Below are 16110 nucleotides of genomic sequence, written 5' to 3'. Positions count from 1 at the left end.
GACAAACTATTGTCTCCTATGACAACCATTCCCCTTTCCTTCTATTTTTCCCCAGCCAGGGAGGAGCCATTCAGCGTCCACATGTACTTTGCTTCCTGAGTCGACTCCTTGTCGTCCATTGTTCCCCTCTCCTAACAGCTCTGCACATACGTGAGTCTGGAACAGGGCCCAGCTGTTCTTCCTCCTCACTCATATCAACCTCCAGAGGCAGCTGCCGTTCTGGTGGCTGGGAAATGTCAGACAGCCTCTATCTATGGGTCCGATACAGATCTTCCATGAGAGCCTTCCCCAGACTCCAGAACAGGCCCAAGTTCCTCCCCAACCTTCGCATCATCCAATTCTGCCACCAGCTCCACATCTGGCAGCTGGTGGGCCACAACAATAGGATGGTATCCAAGGGTTTTCTTTTAAAAGACATTAATTCCTTATGCTGCAAGACTTTGGAAATGGTCGCCAACTTTATTTACTACAGAACAACAGTTGATCTTCTCCAGTGTTAAAATATATGGTGTGTCTAATAAAATTTGAGAGCCAGTTTGATGTTTAAAGAATTAGGCTACAAACTGGAAGATTGTGACTTCTAAGCATAAAGCCAATTGGGTCACCTTGGGGTACTCGCTTTGTCTCAGCCCCAGGAAGAAGGCAATGGTAAACCACTTCTAAAAAAGTCTTGCCAAGAAAACTGCAGGCACTTGTTCAAGCAGTCATCAGGAGTCAACATTGATGTGAAGCAATACTACTACTACTACTACTAAAGATATTTCACACTTATTTGAATTAAAAAAACAGACTATGGTTTATTCAGTTTTAGTATAGTATAAATATAGCCATTTTGGATTGTAAATCTGACTATCTGAATCAATCATGTTTTATACAACAAATAACTGATGTATAAACTTATGATATGTTATATGTATTTTATGAAATTTGTATCTAGTTAAAAAGTGGAGGGTAGATAATGCTGTGATGGGAAACCACAATTACATGATAAAATTATTGATGCATCCAAAATATTGCTGCTAGGTCCTCCTTATCGACCTCAGAAGGATAGAAGACTGAATCAACCTGGAACCAGTCAGGATCGAACTCCTGGCACTGGGCAGTCAGCTTGCAATACTGCATTCTAATCACTGTGCCACCACAGCTCTTATAAAATAATGATGCTTCTATCCATTTTAATGGGTCACAGTTATGGAGGCAGGAAACATCACCTCCCTGGTTGTCCCCAGATATGGCCAAAAGTGGAAATTTGAAGGAAAAAAAGAATTTTATACTTGCCTTAGCACAAGAGAGTATTTTTTCCAGTTCTTTCCTTTTACTTCTTTATTTTCTGTCTTTGGGCAGTGGAGAAACAAATCATATCAATGCTAAAGTATATTTTCTAATAACCTTTTCATGCATATATTGCAATTTCCATTCAAGTATAGGACTTTGCTTCTATGAACTCTCTATAGCAGCCTCTTTAGAATACCTTTCCTCTAGAGAATTCGAAGTCCCCACTTAGCCTTCTGGAAAGCTATGAAGACTTGGCTCTTAATCCAAGCCCTGGATTAGGCTGGAAATGACCCCAACAAAATGTCACTAGAATGTTGCAGTGCTGTAGTGGGAAGTATGATAGATTGATAATGTAGATAGATAGCTTTTATGGAATATTGTGATCCATCAATTATGTATAAGATAGATGGTCATATAATTTTTTTGTAATAAATAAAATAAAAATATCACTTGGTTTCTGAATTAAAATTACTTTCTGACTATAAATTTGTTTTGTTTAAACACTCTGATCTTTCTGACTGAATTCTTGTTCGATGTTATATGGTTATATAAATGATTTTTATAATTATATTGCTTGGAGAATAGTTTCAATCTTCCTGTGATCTTTAATTGTGACTGAAATTATTTTTCTTAGCTATGTACTAAGCCACCAGTTACATGAGCTGTAATCTTTGAAAGTCACCCAAAGTTGCTGTATTAGTAAGATGGGCTGCTTAGAAATTTTAAGTAAGTTAATAAGTAAGTAAGTAAAAAAGTAACTCATGCTAACAAAACAATAACAACAACCCAACATTTTGGAGTGGATGTTCCAGTGACATTGTTAAAGTGATGTTTAATATTGGTGTTTAGAATACTTCTTACATAGGATAATAGTTCTCTCTTCTTTTAAATCCCTTGCCTCTTTCGTTTGATGTAGTGATATCACCTTAAGGTGAGAGAATACATCTTTTCTATTTGGTAACTACAGTGTGTTTAACTGCTTCTTCTTGGTGTTATGTATATGTTGTTTAAACGCATGGAAATTGCATGCTATTCTAACATTTTTTCACTTTGAAGCATCAGTGCTTGGAAAGTTATGGACTTTGTATGTTTTAAAGATAAATTGCAATTTAAAGATAATTTGAATACACAAGTAGCTGTAAAATAGAATCATATTTCTACAGTAAATGGAAAAGGTTTAAATTTTTACAGAAACTGCAAAAAAAAACACCAACAAACTGTTATTACTTAAGCTGTAATTTTTTTCAGTTATGTCAAAATTCTAGCTGGGATATATATTTCTTCTATAATTATTGCCTAAAAACCAGGTTATAATGTGTATATTGAAGTGTTCAAAATATTTAAATTGTATTAACTTAAATTTAGACATTTAAATTTGCAGGTTTAAAGAATCAGTTGAATCAGATGATTGATTCTTCTTGTTCAGACCTTTAGCTGTCAGAAAGGTTACTGCCAGATTTTGTCAGATCTTCTGATTACATTGGGGAGTTGGCCAGCAAACAATGTGCTTCAAATAATGAAAAGTAATACAATTGACTAAACACTATAAGACCATGTTTTCTTTAATGGGCTGCAGTTGTCCATGTTTTATTTTTTTTATTTTATTTGGTTTGTCAATTGCTTACAAGATAATAGGTATAAGTAAAAACATAGTTATGAATACATCTATCCAAGTTATGAATACATCTATCTATACATTTTCTATTTAGCAGCTGTAAAGTTTTAAATTTACACAACTCCATTTTGTAACTCATGCAATGCTTAGCATTTGCTATCACTTTCTGTAGGCGTCCATTTTTTTTATCCCATTCAGCTGTCTATTTTTCAAGTGTGTGTGTGCCGCTCCAATCCCTAAATAAGTCACAAGGGGTTAAAATTTCCTGTTTTCATATGTCCTCTTTATGATACTGTAGCCATATTTCATGAGTGAACTTTTGCATATAAAGAACAGAATTCTTTATAGAATAGAATTCTTTATTGGCCAAGTGTAATTGGACACACAAGGAATTTGTCTTCGGTGCATAAACTCTCATTGTACACAATATCTATAAGTGAAAAATCATGATCATAGTCATCATAAAAACACATTCATCATAAATCATAAGATACAACATAGTGATTGTCATAGGATACTAAATAAGCAATCAACATAAATCATACTAAGAAACTAAATAAAACAATATAAATCATAAAGATACCAGAAACAAAGTTATAGTCCTAAGTAAAAAAGAAGATAAGTAATAGGAAAGATGAGAATAATAATATTAATACAGTCTTACTAAAAAGTTTGACAGTGTTGTGGGAATTAATTGTTTAGCAGAGTGATGGCATGGGGGGTAAAAACTGTTCTTTTGTCTAGTTGTTCTGGTGTGCAGTGCCCTATAGCATCATTTTGAGGGTAGAAGTTGAAACAATTTATGTGCAGGATGTGTGGTAGGTAACTAACTAAAGCACATATACAGTTGTGAGAGCCAGGTAATTAAAACTCTCTTACACCTTACATTTTCTGTATTTTGTGTATTAAACTGTGTGTCCACCCTTTGAGTTATTTATCTTTATCTTTATCTTTATCTTTATCTTCTATCTTTATCTTTATCTTTATCTACATCTCTCTCTCTCTCTCTCTCTCTCTCTCTCTCTCTCTCTCACTCACTCACTCACTCACTAACATCAAACTAAAAGCTTTTGTTGGACAAGAATAAATGATAGTTAGGATTTCTGTTCACAACTGATTATATTTAGTGACTAATTCATGGCATGGGGGCTACAGTCCCATAAAGCCTCTTTAAGTATACTCGAGTACTTGGAAATGATTGATTTGGGACATTTTTTATTTGAGAATAAATTTCTTCCCCAGGTTTGTGCTGGATGGAGAGTACAATGTGGAGAAGCCTATTAATTTTAGAGCTTAAAATTTGGTGTCTTGAACTCATTGTATGTTAAGTTTAAAGCCATAGTACATATACTTTAAATTGAAATTAATAAAAGTCTGGTGATTGTTGTGATATTCCTAGGAATCCCTATAATTTCCTAGGAGTTATATAAAATATAGATATTTGTGTCCCATTTAAAATAATATGTGGAGCTTCTACCTAAATCACTCCTTTGGCTTGCACCAAAACAGTATCTTTTCTGCCATATTTAGCATTAAACTAATAGAGAACCTGTTTGTGTAATAAAACTAGATTTTTTACTTTTTTGTCTATTCTGTAACTTATTTAGTTAACTGTCCATATGCTTGCACTTAGTTTGACTTCTTTGAAAAACAATTGCGCTGTAGATCTTTCAAATTAAACAACATCTCCATTTCAGAGAAACTTAACTTTCTCTTTATAAGATTATGTTTATGATTCATGTCATATATGTGTCTTGACAGTCATTTTACTATGATGTGATTCTTCAGGCATTTGTCATATACATAGAGCTGTTCTGGGTTTTTTCCATTTGGGAACCCCCTCTCCCTTTCCCCCCACCCCTAAAGAGGATGTTGTCATTATTATGCTTTTATTCCACTGAGTAGTTTATTCATAAATACAGTTAGTATAAAGTGGAAAAGATAGAAATAAATAAAATACTTTTGATCTTCAGAAGAAATAAGCATAACATGTTGAGGGTCAAAATCTGGAAAAATAGAGAACACCAAACAAACTACAACCAGTCCAGCATAAACTTTGCCATATTTCAATCATAAGAGATTGATTCTATGACTTCATTCTGCATGAATTTTATCCAACACATGAAGTTAGATATAAAATCCCATTTATTTTTATTTTGTATTGCAGTGTTCCAGCACTGGAAATTGAGAACAGCTCCATAAAAATAGCAAAATATGAGTAACCCAGCCATTTTAATTTCAGTGACACAGATTTTAATACAACACTGGGAAATAGTTGTAAACAGCTACAATTATAGGAATATAGTGATAATGATGTTTATAATGTAATGATATGATGGACTGAAAAGCAGGATATCTTAATAGTAATGATTGCCTCGCAATAATGAACATTATTTTTTAGGTTAAACTGAAATTTCAAACTGATGAGGAAAAATAATAGTACACAAGTGATACTGATAAAATTGTCCATATTTGAATTATGTTCCCAGAGTCTGTGAGTTTCAAATTACATGCTTTCCTTCCAGATTGAATTTGTGTGCTGAATCAAATATATATTGGATTTCTCAGCCTCTATCTTCCAGATGTTGCCAATGCATATTATATCAAGGGCTCATAGATAATAATACAGGGAGCAGGTATCCAGAACCCTATTAATATTGTGTGCACTCCATGCTAGCACTTGTAAGAAAGGGAGGGAGGGAGAGAGTGAAAGAAATATGGCAAGCTGCCCAGAAGCAGTTGTAGAAACACACCAAGGTAGAACAGCAGACTGGAATGCCAGGCAGAGGCATCTCATGGAACAATAATATAAGTTTAATTCATCCTTACAATCTGCATTATAATCTCATAATGTGAGGTACCGAAGGGTGATAGCTCAGAGACAGAACACATGGTTTGTATGCAAAAAGCCAGGTTCATTGTCTTGCTATCTCTAAGCATGGCTTGCAGATGTAGATTCCTGTCTGGAAGCCGGTAAAAAAGCAGTATTGAGTTAGATTGATGAAGGGAATGAATAAGAAAAAGGCAGTTTTCTTTGTTTCAATGAGCAATTTCAATTACCAGAGGTGTCACTTTATAATTTAAGCCATTCATGCTCCTGCCTGCTTTTGCTCCTACAAACTATTAGTTTTGAGATTGAAGGAAAATCTAATGAAACTTTATTCAAGGAACCCGGTTCTTTCTTTCACAAACTAGTTCGATAAACTCACTTTGCTATAATATTTTCAGTTAACTGTACAAAAATCAGTATGAGTACGTGGCAATACAGGTCCTGTTAGGTTATAACAGGGCATAAGCCCCAGTGGATAATTAAATAAACAAACCAGCTGAACCGTCCAAAGTGTTTGCCCCATATTATTTCCTAATTTGGAAATTCTATGCGGGCTTGTAGTTTAATAATGTTAACCAGGAACCAGAGGAATCAAGTACAAGCATATGTTGTTGTTTTTTTAATAAATTTTTATTGGTTTTTAAGACAAACACAGACAGACAAAACATAAAAACATCAAGCCATCTTCCATATATATATACATACAGTGTGTCTGTTGGTTTACAAATTATTTTGTGCTTCTATTTCGTAGTCTTCAATTACAATTACATTGTATATATTCTCATATTTTCAATGAAATATTAGGTACATTAATATCATTGTTAATCATTTGACAATATTTTTATTCATTCATGTTTTATGAAATAATCCATATTTTACTTAATTTGTTTTTTGACAGTTCATATTATCATCTCAAATCTATCCTACAATCATTTTGTAGATATAATAAGAAAAGAGTACATCTTTATATATTTATTATTTTCTAAGAATCTACATATTTCATTACCATATTTTATTGTCTAACCATTGATAGAATAGATCCCAAGTTTTATAAAATTGTTTATCATCTTGTTCTCTAATTTCAAATGTCAATCTACTCATATCAGCACATTCCAATATTTTCTTAATAATTTCCTCCTGTAATGGTATTTTCTCATTTTTCCAATTTTTGGCAAATACAATCCTAGCCGCTGTTAATACATTTACAGTCAGGCATTTCAATTCTTTACTATATATTTCAGGCAAAACTCCCAATAAAAATATCTCTGGTTTCAAGTCTATATGCTTTTTTGTCATTTTTTTCCAACCACGTGTGGATTTTAGTCCAATATTTTTTAGCATCCGCACAAGTCCACCACATACGGTAATATGAGCCTGGTATCTGATGACATTTCCAACATTTTTCGGATTTATTCTTGAACATTCTTGCTATTCTTGTCGGGGGAAAATGCCACCTGTAAAACATCTTATACAAATTTTCTTTATATGCTGTTGACATTGTCATATAATTTTGAGACCACAATTTTTGCCATTTCTCTAGATCAATCCCATATCCAAAATTCTTCCCCCAAGCAATCATAGTTTCTTTAACTTGTTCTTCTTCTAGTTTAATTTCTAATAAATATCCATATAATTTTTAATCACCTTTTCATCAGTACCTGTCAAAATCTTATCTAAATCAGTCAGTTTATCATAGAAACATTCTGTTTTAGAATCTTTGTCATACCTTGAATGTATTTGTGCATATGAAAACCAATTCATCTTTATACCTTGTTCCTCTAATTTTTGCATAGATTTAAGTTCACCCTTTTCATTCAATATTTCACCATATCTAACTGTTTGTTCCTTTTTATATATTATAGGATAAGAAAATGCTTCAATAGTCGATAGCCAGACTGGAATTTTCAAATATCATTGCCTTTTAGTCTTCTCCCAATTTAACCACAGAGACTCCCGTATATAATGTATTCTAAAATACCCCTGTGTTTTAGTTCCTTTATACCATAGAAAAGCATGCCACCCCAACAACAGATCATGTCCTTCTAATGTCAACAATCTAGTATTTCTTAATGTTATCTATTCCTTAACCCACATCAAATTTGTAGCTTGGTAATACAACTCCCAGTTAGGCAAACCAAATCCTCCTCTTATTCTGGAATCGTGTAAAAGTTTTAACTTTATTCTCACTTTCTTACCTTGCCATATATATTTCAACACAATTTTATTTAAATCTTCAAAATAATCTTTCCCAAGCCTAACTAGAATTGTTTGGAACAAATATAAAATTCTGGGTAATGTATTCATCTTGATTGTTGATATTCTCCCTATTAATGACAGCTGTAATTTTTCTCATTTCACCAAATCTAGCGCCATCTGCTGCTCAAGTTTGATATAATTATTCTCTTTAATGTACTACATCTTGCTGTCAAATGTATCCCCAAGTACTTGATCTTATTTGTGACTTGAATTTTTAGTACATCCGCCAGTTCTTCCTTTTGTCTTGATAGCATATTCTTTGTCAAGATCTTTGTTTTATCTTTATTTATTTTCAAACCAGCCACCTTTCCATATACCTCTATCTTTTCTATCAATTTTGATGCTGTTTCTAGTGGGCCTTCTAAAATGAAAACCAGATCATCTGCGAATGCTTGCAACTTAAATTCTTCCTTTTTAATTTTCATCCCTTTTATATCCTTTTTTTCTCTAATATTTCTGTTTAACACATCCAATGTTAACACAAACAACAAAGGTGATAGTGGGCACCCTTGTCTTGTTTCTTTTCTTATATCAATAGAGTCTGTCAGTTCTCCCTCTATCATTACTTTTGCCGTTTGGTTATGAGATATAGCTTCCATTGCTTGAATAAATTTTCTAGCAAAGCCCATCTGTTCCAGCTGTAATAACATGAATCGCCAATTCACTTTATCAAATGCCTTCTGTGCATCTAAAAATATCAAAGCCATTTGCTTTTCAGGGTGTGCCTCGTAGTATTCCAAAGTGTCCAAGATTACTCTCATATTGTCTTTAATTTGTCTCTTTGGCAGAAATCCATTTTGATCAGGGTGGATAAAATTGTTTAAGTATTTTTTAAGTCTTTCTGCCAATATTGAAGGAAAAATTTTATAATCTGCGTTTAGTAAGGAAATAGGTCTATAGTACTTGATTTGTAATGAATCGGCATCCTCTTTTGGGACAAATGTAATATAAGCTTCTGGCCATGATTTGGGTATCTTCTTCTTTAACATAACTTCATTCATAACTTCTAGCAATGGAAGGTTCAACGATTCTTGTAGTGTTTTATAAAATTCTGCCGGAAGTCTATCTGGGCCTGGTGCCTTTCCATTGTTTTGCTTCTTAAGTGCTTCAGTTAATTCCATCATCGTTATATTGCTTTCTAACATTGTTTCAATCTCTGTAGGTATCTGGGGTAGATTAGCATTCTGTAAGTACTGTTTAACTCTTTCCTCATCAATATTGTCTTGTGTGTATAGTTTCCCATAATAGTCTCGTATAATTTCCTTCTTCTCTTTACTACCATAGCAAACTTGGCCTTGGTCATCTATTAATTGCAATATTTTCCTTGATTCTTTCTCCTGTCTCAATTTGTATGCTAACCATCTACCTGGTTTATTGGCATCTTCAAAATAGTTCTGTTTCGCACCTCTGATTTTCTGTGCTAGTTCTTCTTTTTCCATTAGTCCCATTTTATGTTTAATTATATCCATTTTTAATTTAATGTCCTTTTTCTGTGGCATTTTCAGTAGCTCTTTTTCAAGTCCTTTGTACTCATCCTCTAATGCCTTAGAGGCTAGTCTTTTCATGGTATTTCTTTTCCTTGTATAGCCTCTGGCATATGCCTTCATTGTATCCCATACGTTCTGCATTGATGTATCTTCTTTTTTGTTTTGTCTAAAGAAGAAAGCCAGTTCTTTCTCCATCCACTGTATGAAGTCTTTTTCCTTTAATATAGTATTATTTAATGTCCATCTAGATCTTCTTCTTTGTCCTTTCCATTTAATTGTCATTGGATTGTGATCTGCCCAAGTACTTGTTTCAATATTTATTTCTTGAATATTAACTAATAATTCTGTTGACATCCATATCATATCTATTCTGGACCATGATAAATGTCTGTTTGAATAGAAGGTGTATTGTTTAGTCTTAGCATTTCTTTCTCTCCATGTATCTTTTAAATTTATTTAATCTATCATTTAAAAAAAGGATTTAGGGAGAGTCTTTCTGTTTTGCTTTGTTGTTTTCTGTGCTGTATAGTCCAATTTATTATCTACAATTTCATTAAAGTCTCCCATCATAACTATATTAGCAAAGTCCAGTTCAATTATTTTCATATGTAATATTCTATAAAATTCTTCTTGATTGTCTTTCGGGGCATAGATTGCAATCAGGAGTGTTTTCATATTATTGTCCATTATTTCCACCATTAGCAATCTTCCATTATCATCGGTATAGATCAATTTCGCTGGGATAATATATTTAATGTATAAAACCACTCCTCTTTTCTTGCATTGTGTCAAAGAAGTAAATATTTTCCCTAATTTTGGCTGTATCAGCAATTGTTCATGTTGCTTTTTAATATATACTTCTTGTAGGCAGATTATATCAAATTTTAATTTCTCTAATTTATGGAAAGTTTTCCTTCTTTTAACAGCTGAGTTAAGTCCATTTATGTTAATTGTAATCAGTTTTTTCTCTTCCATGGTTATATTTTGTAGTTAGGTTTAGAAGCTCTCGTAGATCTTGGTTCACGTTGTTCTTTGACTTCCACCTTTCCGCCTACTGCACCTTCTTCCTTTTCAGTCGCTGTTTGGCAGTCCTCTTGGAATTCAATTAGTGACATTTCTTTTTCTGCCTCCTCCTCTTTCCCTCCAAAATATTCTGTATAAAATAATTCAGCTTTCTCAAATGAGTCAATTCTATGTCTCTGTTCTTGCCATGTGAACATTAAACCTTCTGGAATCAGCCATCTATAATTCACCTCTTTTTAAAATAGAATTTTGGTCAGAAATCGGTATTCTCTTCTCATCTATCTCACTCTTCTGGGTACTTGTTTCAAGACCACAATCTCCTTGTCTTTATATTTCAATGTTTTCTCTCTTGCCACTTGCAATATTTGTGTTTTAATGGCTTTCTTTGTAAATCTGATGTGAACTTCTCTTGGTAAGCTATTTCTCATTGCATATCTTGTGAAGACACGATAAACCTCATCTATTCCATCCATCATCTTCTCTTTAGTTATTTCCAGAGCTTCAGTCAAAATTTCTATCATTATCTCAACTAGGTTTTGTCCCTTTTCTTCATCTATGTTTTGGAATCTGAGGTAAAATTCTGATCTGTCCATCTCCCATCTCAACATCCCACTTTTATCTTGTTCAACCACAGTTAATCTGCTATCAATATCTCCAATCTTCTTATCTCTTTGTTTATCTTCTTCAATTTTTTGGAATCTCTCATACTTCATCATCATTTGTTGAATGTTCTCCACGTTTTCATCAGTTTTTCCTGTTCTTTGTTCAGTGTTTTCTGTTCTCTTTTCAATATTCTCTGTTCTTATTTTGAATTCCTTGCATAATCATCTGCAGCACCACTTTTTCCTGTTCTTTTTCTTGCTGTAACATCGTCTGTATTGAGCGTTGTCCTCCAGATGGTGAAGAGGAAGAAGTAAAAGTTGAGGAACCAGGGACTGTTAGTTTTCTACTCATTTCAGACAATTCAAAATCTTCAGGTTCTTCTAGACCTTAATCCACTTGTGAAATAACCAATTGTAATTCCAAGTAAAAATAGTTCTTCAGGTTCTTCAACACCTTAATCCAATTAAAAAGTCTCAGGTATAAAAGGATGCATAACAAAAAAAAGAAAGCCACAAAAAAAAATCAATATGGAAGGTAAATAGAAAAAACAAAATACAAGGGAGGGAGGGAGAAAAAAGAAAAGAGACTACTCCCTTAAAAAAAAAAAAAGGAAAGAAATCATTAATACTAAACCTTTTCCTTTAAAATAAAATGCAAACATAAAAATTAGACTTCAAAAACAAAAAGAAAGACAAAAACCAGTTCCAAAAGGCCAAAGATCCAAACAGCTGTTACAAAAAGTAAGCTAGTAAGGAAGGGGTTTGTTAAAGTAAGAAATAACCCAGCTTAAAAAAAGTAAAAAGAGCACACTGCACCTTGTTTGATTATCCAAGGCATTTATTACAATTTATAACTCTCTTCTCCAGAGTCTTATCACCATTTTTTCTATAAACTTCAACACCAGATTCCAGCTCTTGATAGAAACCCAGAAGAGCACCTGCAATAATACTCTCCCATGCTCTTCCCTCTATCTTATCAAACAGGCAATGTCCTTGAAAAGAAGTCTCAGTTCTTTCTCAGCTTTGTCTGGTCAAGAAAAAAAAGAGAGAGAATATTTCCAAGCCTTTAGTTGGCAGTGCTACAAAGTTTCTTCTGCTTTCACTTTCCCCCTCCTTTTTCAAACAAGATATAATAAAAATTAATTAAAAGGGGGAAAAGATATTTAAAAAGATGACTAGAAGGGAGTCTCTAGCGTAAAATATTGTAAAGTCAAAAAGGAGAGAAAGAATAGGTGGAAGAAGAGAAGAAAAAAACCAGTCCAGTTTCAAAATATAAAATCATGTGTAAAAAAATCCAGCAATGAGAAAAAAAAATATTACTTTGACTTCCTGTTTAAAATCGCCGCTTAATCACTTCTGTCAAAACTTTTACAGATTCTTTCTGTTCCTTAGGGTGCCCTTTCAAATCTTAAAATAAAGAAAAAATTCTCACCAAACCGGCACACTTTCTCTTTCTGTTCTCTTTCGTTTCGGAGCTGTCCCAACTTCAGCAGCTTTAATGGCTGCCTCTTTGCCGCTGGCAAAAAGAGCTTCTCCTGGATCTACCAGGGACTTTGTGGTATCCCTGGGATCGACAGGACACACTCTTTACATTCACCATCTCTTCGGGACGGTTTAGATGTGTTTGGACTGTCCAGGAGCAAAGATAGCGGCAGCGATCTCAGACCTCCAAGATCATATGCCATATCGTTGCGACGCCAGCTCCGCCCTCTAAGTAGAACCATATGTTTTGTTTAGATACTTCAAAGTTATAGGGGCACTGAAAATAGTGACTTCTGATCGCTTTTCACACTTACAACCATTGTAGTATCACCATGATCACATAATCAAAATTCAGGCATTTGGCAATTGGCATGTATTTATGACAGTTCCACTGTCATGTGACCTTCCCAGTTGACTTCCAACAAGCAAAGTCGAAGAAGATTTGCTTAACGTCCACATCACTTAGGAAAGCACTCCAGAGGGTTAATGTCATTGTCCAGAAGCTCATTGGTTGCCCTCTCCCCTCTTTGGAAGAGCTTTATAGCTCCCACTGCCTTAAAAAAAGTTCAAAACATTCTCAAAGGACCATTTCATCCTGGGAACCCTTTTTTTGAACTATTGCCATCTGGCAGACAGTACAGAATAATAAAAACAAGGCAAATAGGCTGAAAAACAGCTTCTATCCCAGGGAAGTAGCTCTGTTGAATTCTGCTGTATAGTGCAGTGTTGGTGTGGTATTGGGGATTTTTGGTTCAATGTGTGGAGGGTGAAGGATGTGTGTTTGTGTTTATTTTCATGGTCATGATGTGCACTGAAGATGGTGTTTGATTTCATTGTACGAGGTGCAATGACAACAAACTAAACTAAACACTTAATAACTGCAGTGATTCACTTAACAACTGTGGCAAAAAGGTTATAAAATTGGGCAAAACTCCCTTAACAGCTGCCTTGCTTAACAACAGAAATGTTAGACTCAATTATGGTTATTCATTGGGGACCACCTGTATATTGTATTTCAGTGTTTCTCAGCCTTGCCAGTTTTAACTCCAAATCTGCGAGTTGAAGTCCACACAGTTGTCAGGATTGAAAAACTGTTTGAAAGTGTGAAAATGTAAAAACAATGTTTTACCACTTTGAAGAGGAGGTATGATAGTTTGTTATATCGCCAATGATACTACACTATGCACTTATTGTCATCATATGGTACTGATTTGTTTTTGTTGTGTTTATTTAAAGCTGGATGAAGAAGCCTCGTTGTGGAGTTCCTGATCAGATGAGAGGCAACTCTAGATTTAACATTCGTCGAAAGCGATATGCATTAACAGGGCAGAAGTGGCAACACAAATATATCACTTACAGGTATGAAAGCAAAACTGTGACCCTTCAATTTGTAATTTCTTAACACTTAGAAAAATACAGTTCTGCTGCTTAGTTAGTATTTGTGAAAGACAAAAAATTGGTTGTTGTCTAGAAATATGGATTTGAATGTTTTGAGAGAAAAAGCTCTTGAACTACAAAGGGGGAGAATGGGTTTATATATCAAATGTAACTGTGAAGTTTTCAAGGTCAAATCAATTCCTTACTTCCTATGTGCTAAGTTTTAAATTTATTTATATATTTATTATTTGATTTATGTGCTGCCTACCAATTTAAAATACCTACTGGATTTTAAATTGGATTTCACCAAGAAAGAATAAGAAGCAGAAAGTACTCATTTCAATTTACCAATAACAACAGTATGTTGCTATACATTTTATAAAGTATAGGAGGAAAAAAAAGCAGCTGTAGGATAGAATGAGAGAAATTAACTGCATATTATCAATGAAAATGTGAACAAGTCATTTTCTTTGACTTGTTTTCTCCAGTAAGATTAGGTTGAAAGAGTTGTGAAGAACAGTATTTTTAGCTGAAAAACCCAAGGACAAAGTTATCAGCATGTCCAAATAAAGTCCTGAGTTAAACATGCAGTGGCCATATCTGATTCCTGCTCATAAAGAAGAATGTCTACGGAGATTCTCAGTCATCCAAGTCATGATTGTCCCAAAGGTGTTTTTTCAAAAGGCCACTGAACTTTGTTTTTTCCTTTAAGACATTTCACTTCCCATCCAAGAATGTTCTTCAGTGAAGGAGATTCAATCTTCAAGGAAAAACCAGTGGCCTTTTGAAAAAGCACCTTTGGGTCATAAGGAAGAAACATAATTTGAATCAAAATTGGAAGTCTTTTCCAACTTTCACAGTTATTGTATGTTCTTGGATTCCTGAGATCTTACACAAGATTACCAATGCTTCAAAATGCTTTATCATGTTCTCACGAGATCTTGGAAAACTTTGGGACGTTTTCAATGCTATGAGTTTATATTTGTTTTTTATTATTTTATTTAATTGGATTCTTCGGGAAGATTTGATGCATTCTGATGTTGATGGGTGCCTTGTTGTCAACTGTTCCTCTGGAACATAGCAATAATCACAAATTAGTGATGGGGATTGTGCCTTTTATGGAACTACTTATAGCTACTAATTATTCATCCCCCTTCCAGGATTAATGTTAAAAGGACAGTTCGAAGAACGCTGAACAGGTAGAGAAGGGATATATTTTCTTTTCACATTATAGAAACCTGATCTCTACCAATATATTTATTAGTTTATTTAAAGGACTTTGGGCAACAAAGAAAACTATATGGAACATATGTTTAGGGAATGACAACAACATAGCTTAATAAAAATTAAATTACTGTGAATCAATTTCATTATTTCTGGAAGGCAACAAAATGTATTTTATTTAATTTGTGATAAATAACACATTAAATAGTACATTAAACTGGGCCTAATAATTCATATTAGGTGACACTTAATCCATAATAGATCATGACATTAATGTCAATAAGTTGTTCCAAAAAGAAAGTAAAAGCTTCATCCCAAGATTTTTATTTGTATGTCCTGTCCATGCATGGACTGTTGCACAAACAATAACTTTCCCTACTTGGCTTAGTGTACCGGTATATGTTCAAATCTGTTTTTAGATTTTTTTAAAAATATTCTGTGGGCTGAAGATGGCAAACATTTTTTCTTTCATTTTTTCTTAACTAGATGTTAAGAAAATAGAGGAAGGATCTCTGTGTCCCAAGACTTTTCTCTTGAAATAGATAAGACCCAAGGGTCAATACTCACCCACTCAAAAAAAAAAAAAAAAAAAAGAGAGTTGAGTTCCAAATAAAATCTGAAAAAAAGAAACAGAATAATCTGTAAGGAGAAAAAAAAGAACACTTACTGGTATAGAAGGTAAAATATGAACTAGTAGGAAAGTAGTATGATGAATCTATTAGCACAGGGGTCCCCAGCCTCTGGTCCACAGACCAGCACTATCTCTGCAGATGCCAGAAACTGGGCCATACCAAAAAAGCAAAGATCCATCCACAGGATGCAGGCAGCCACGCATGAAACCACACTCCCTCCAGTCCTCAGAAAAACCTCATAACCAGTCCTGGTGCCCAAAAGTTGGGGGATGCTGTATTAGCAGTAAGTTATACATGAACACAGAAG

General features: G+C 33.9%; 1 protein-coding gene across 2 annotated transcripts in view; it reads left to right on the top strand.

Moving 5' to 3' along the window:
• MMP16 (matrix metallopeptidase 16) overlaps window positions 1–16110 on the top strand; it is a 178141-nt gene that overhangs the window by 83690 nt on the left and 78341 nt on the right. For both annotated transcript variants that reach the window (XM_087961977.1, XM_026689105.2), the window contains exon 3: window positions 13807–13929. In XM_087961977.1, coding sequence (XP_087818103.1) covers window positions 13807–13929 — 123 coding nt within the window. The remainder of the gene's footprint in view (window positions 1–13806; window positions 13930–16110) is intronic.

Source organism: Notechis scutatus, chromosome 3, assembly GCF_049901735.1.
Source record: "Notechis scutatus isolate UNSWTSFEM ecotype Mainland chromosome 3, rNotScu1.2, whole genome shotgun sequence".
NCBI lineage: Eukaryota > Metazoa > Chordata > Lepidosauria > Squamata > Elapidae > Notechis > Notechis scutatus.
Note: the sequence above shows the minus strand (reverse complement) of the source record. Positions and strands in the feature narration are given on the sequence as shown.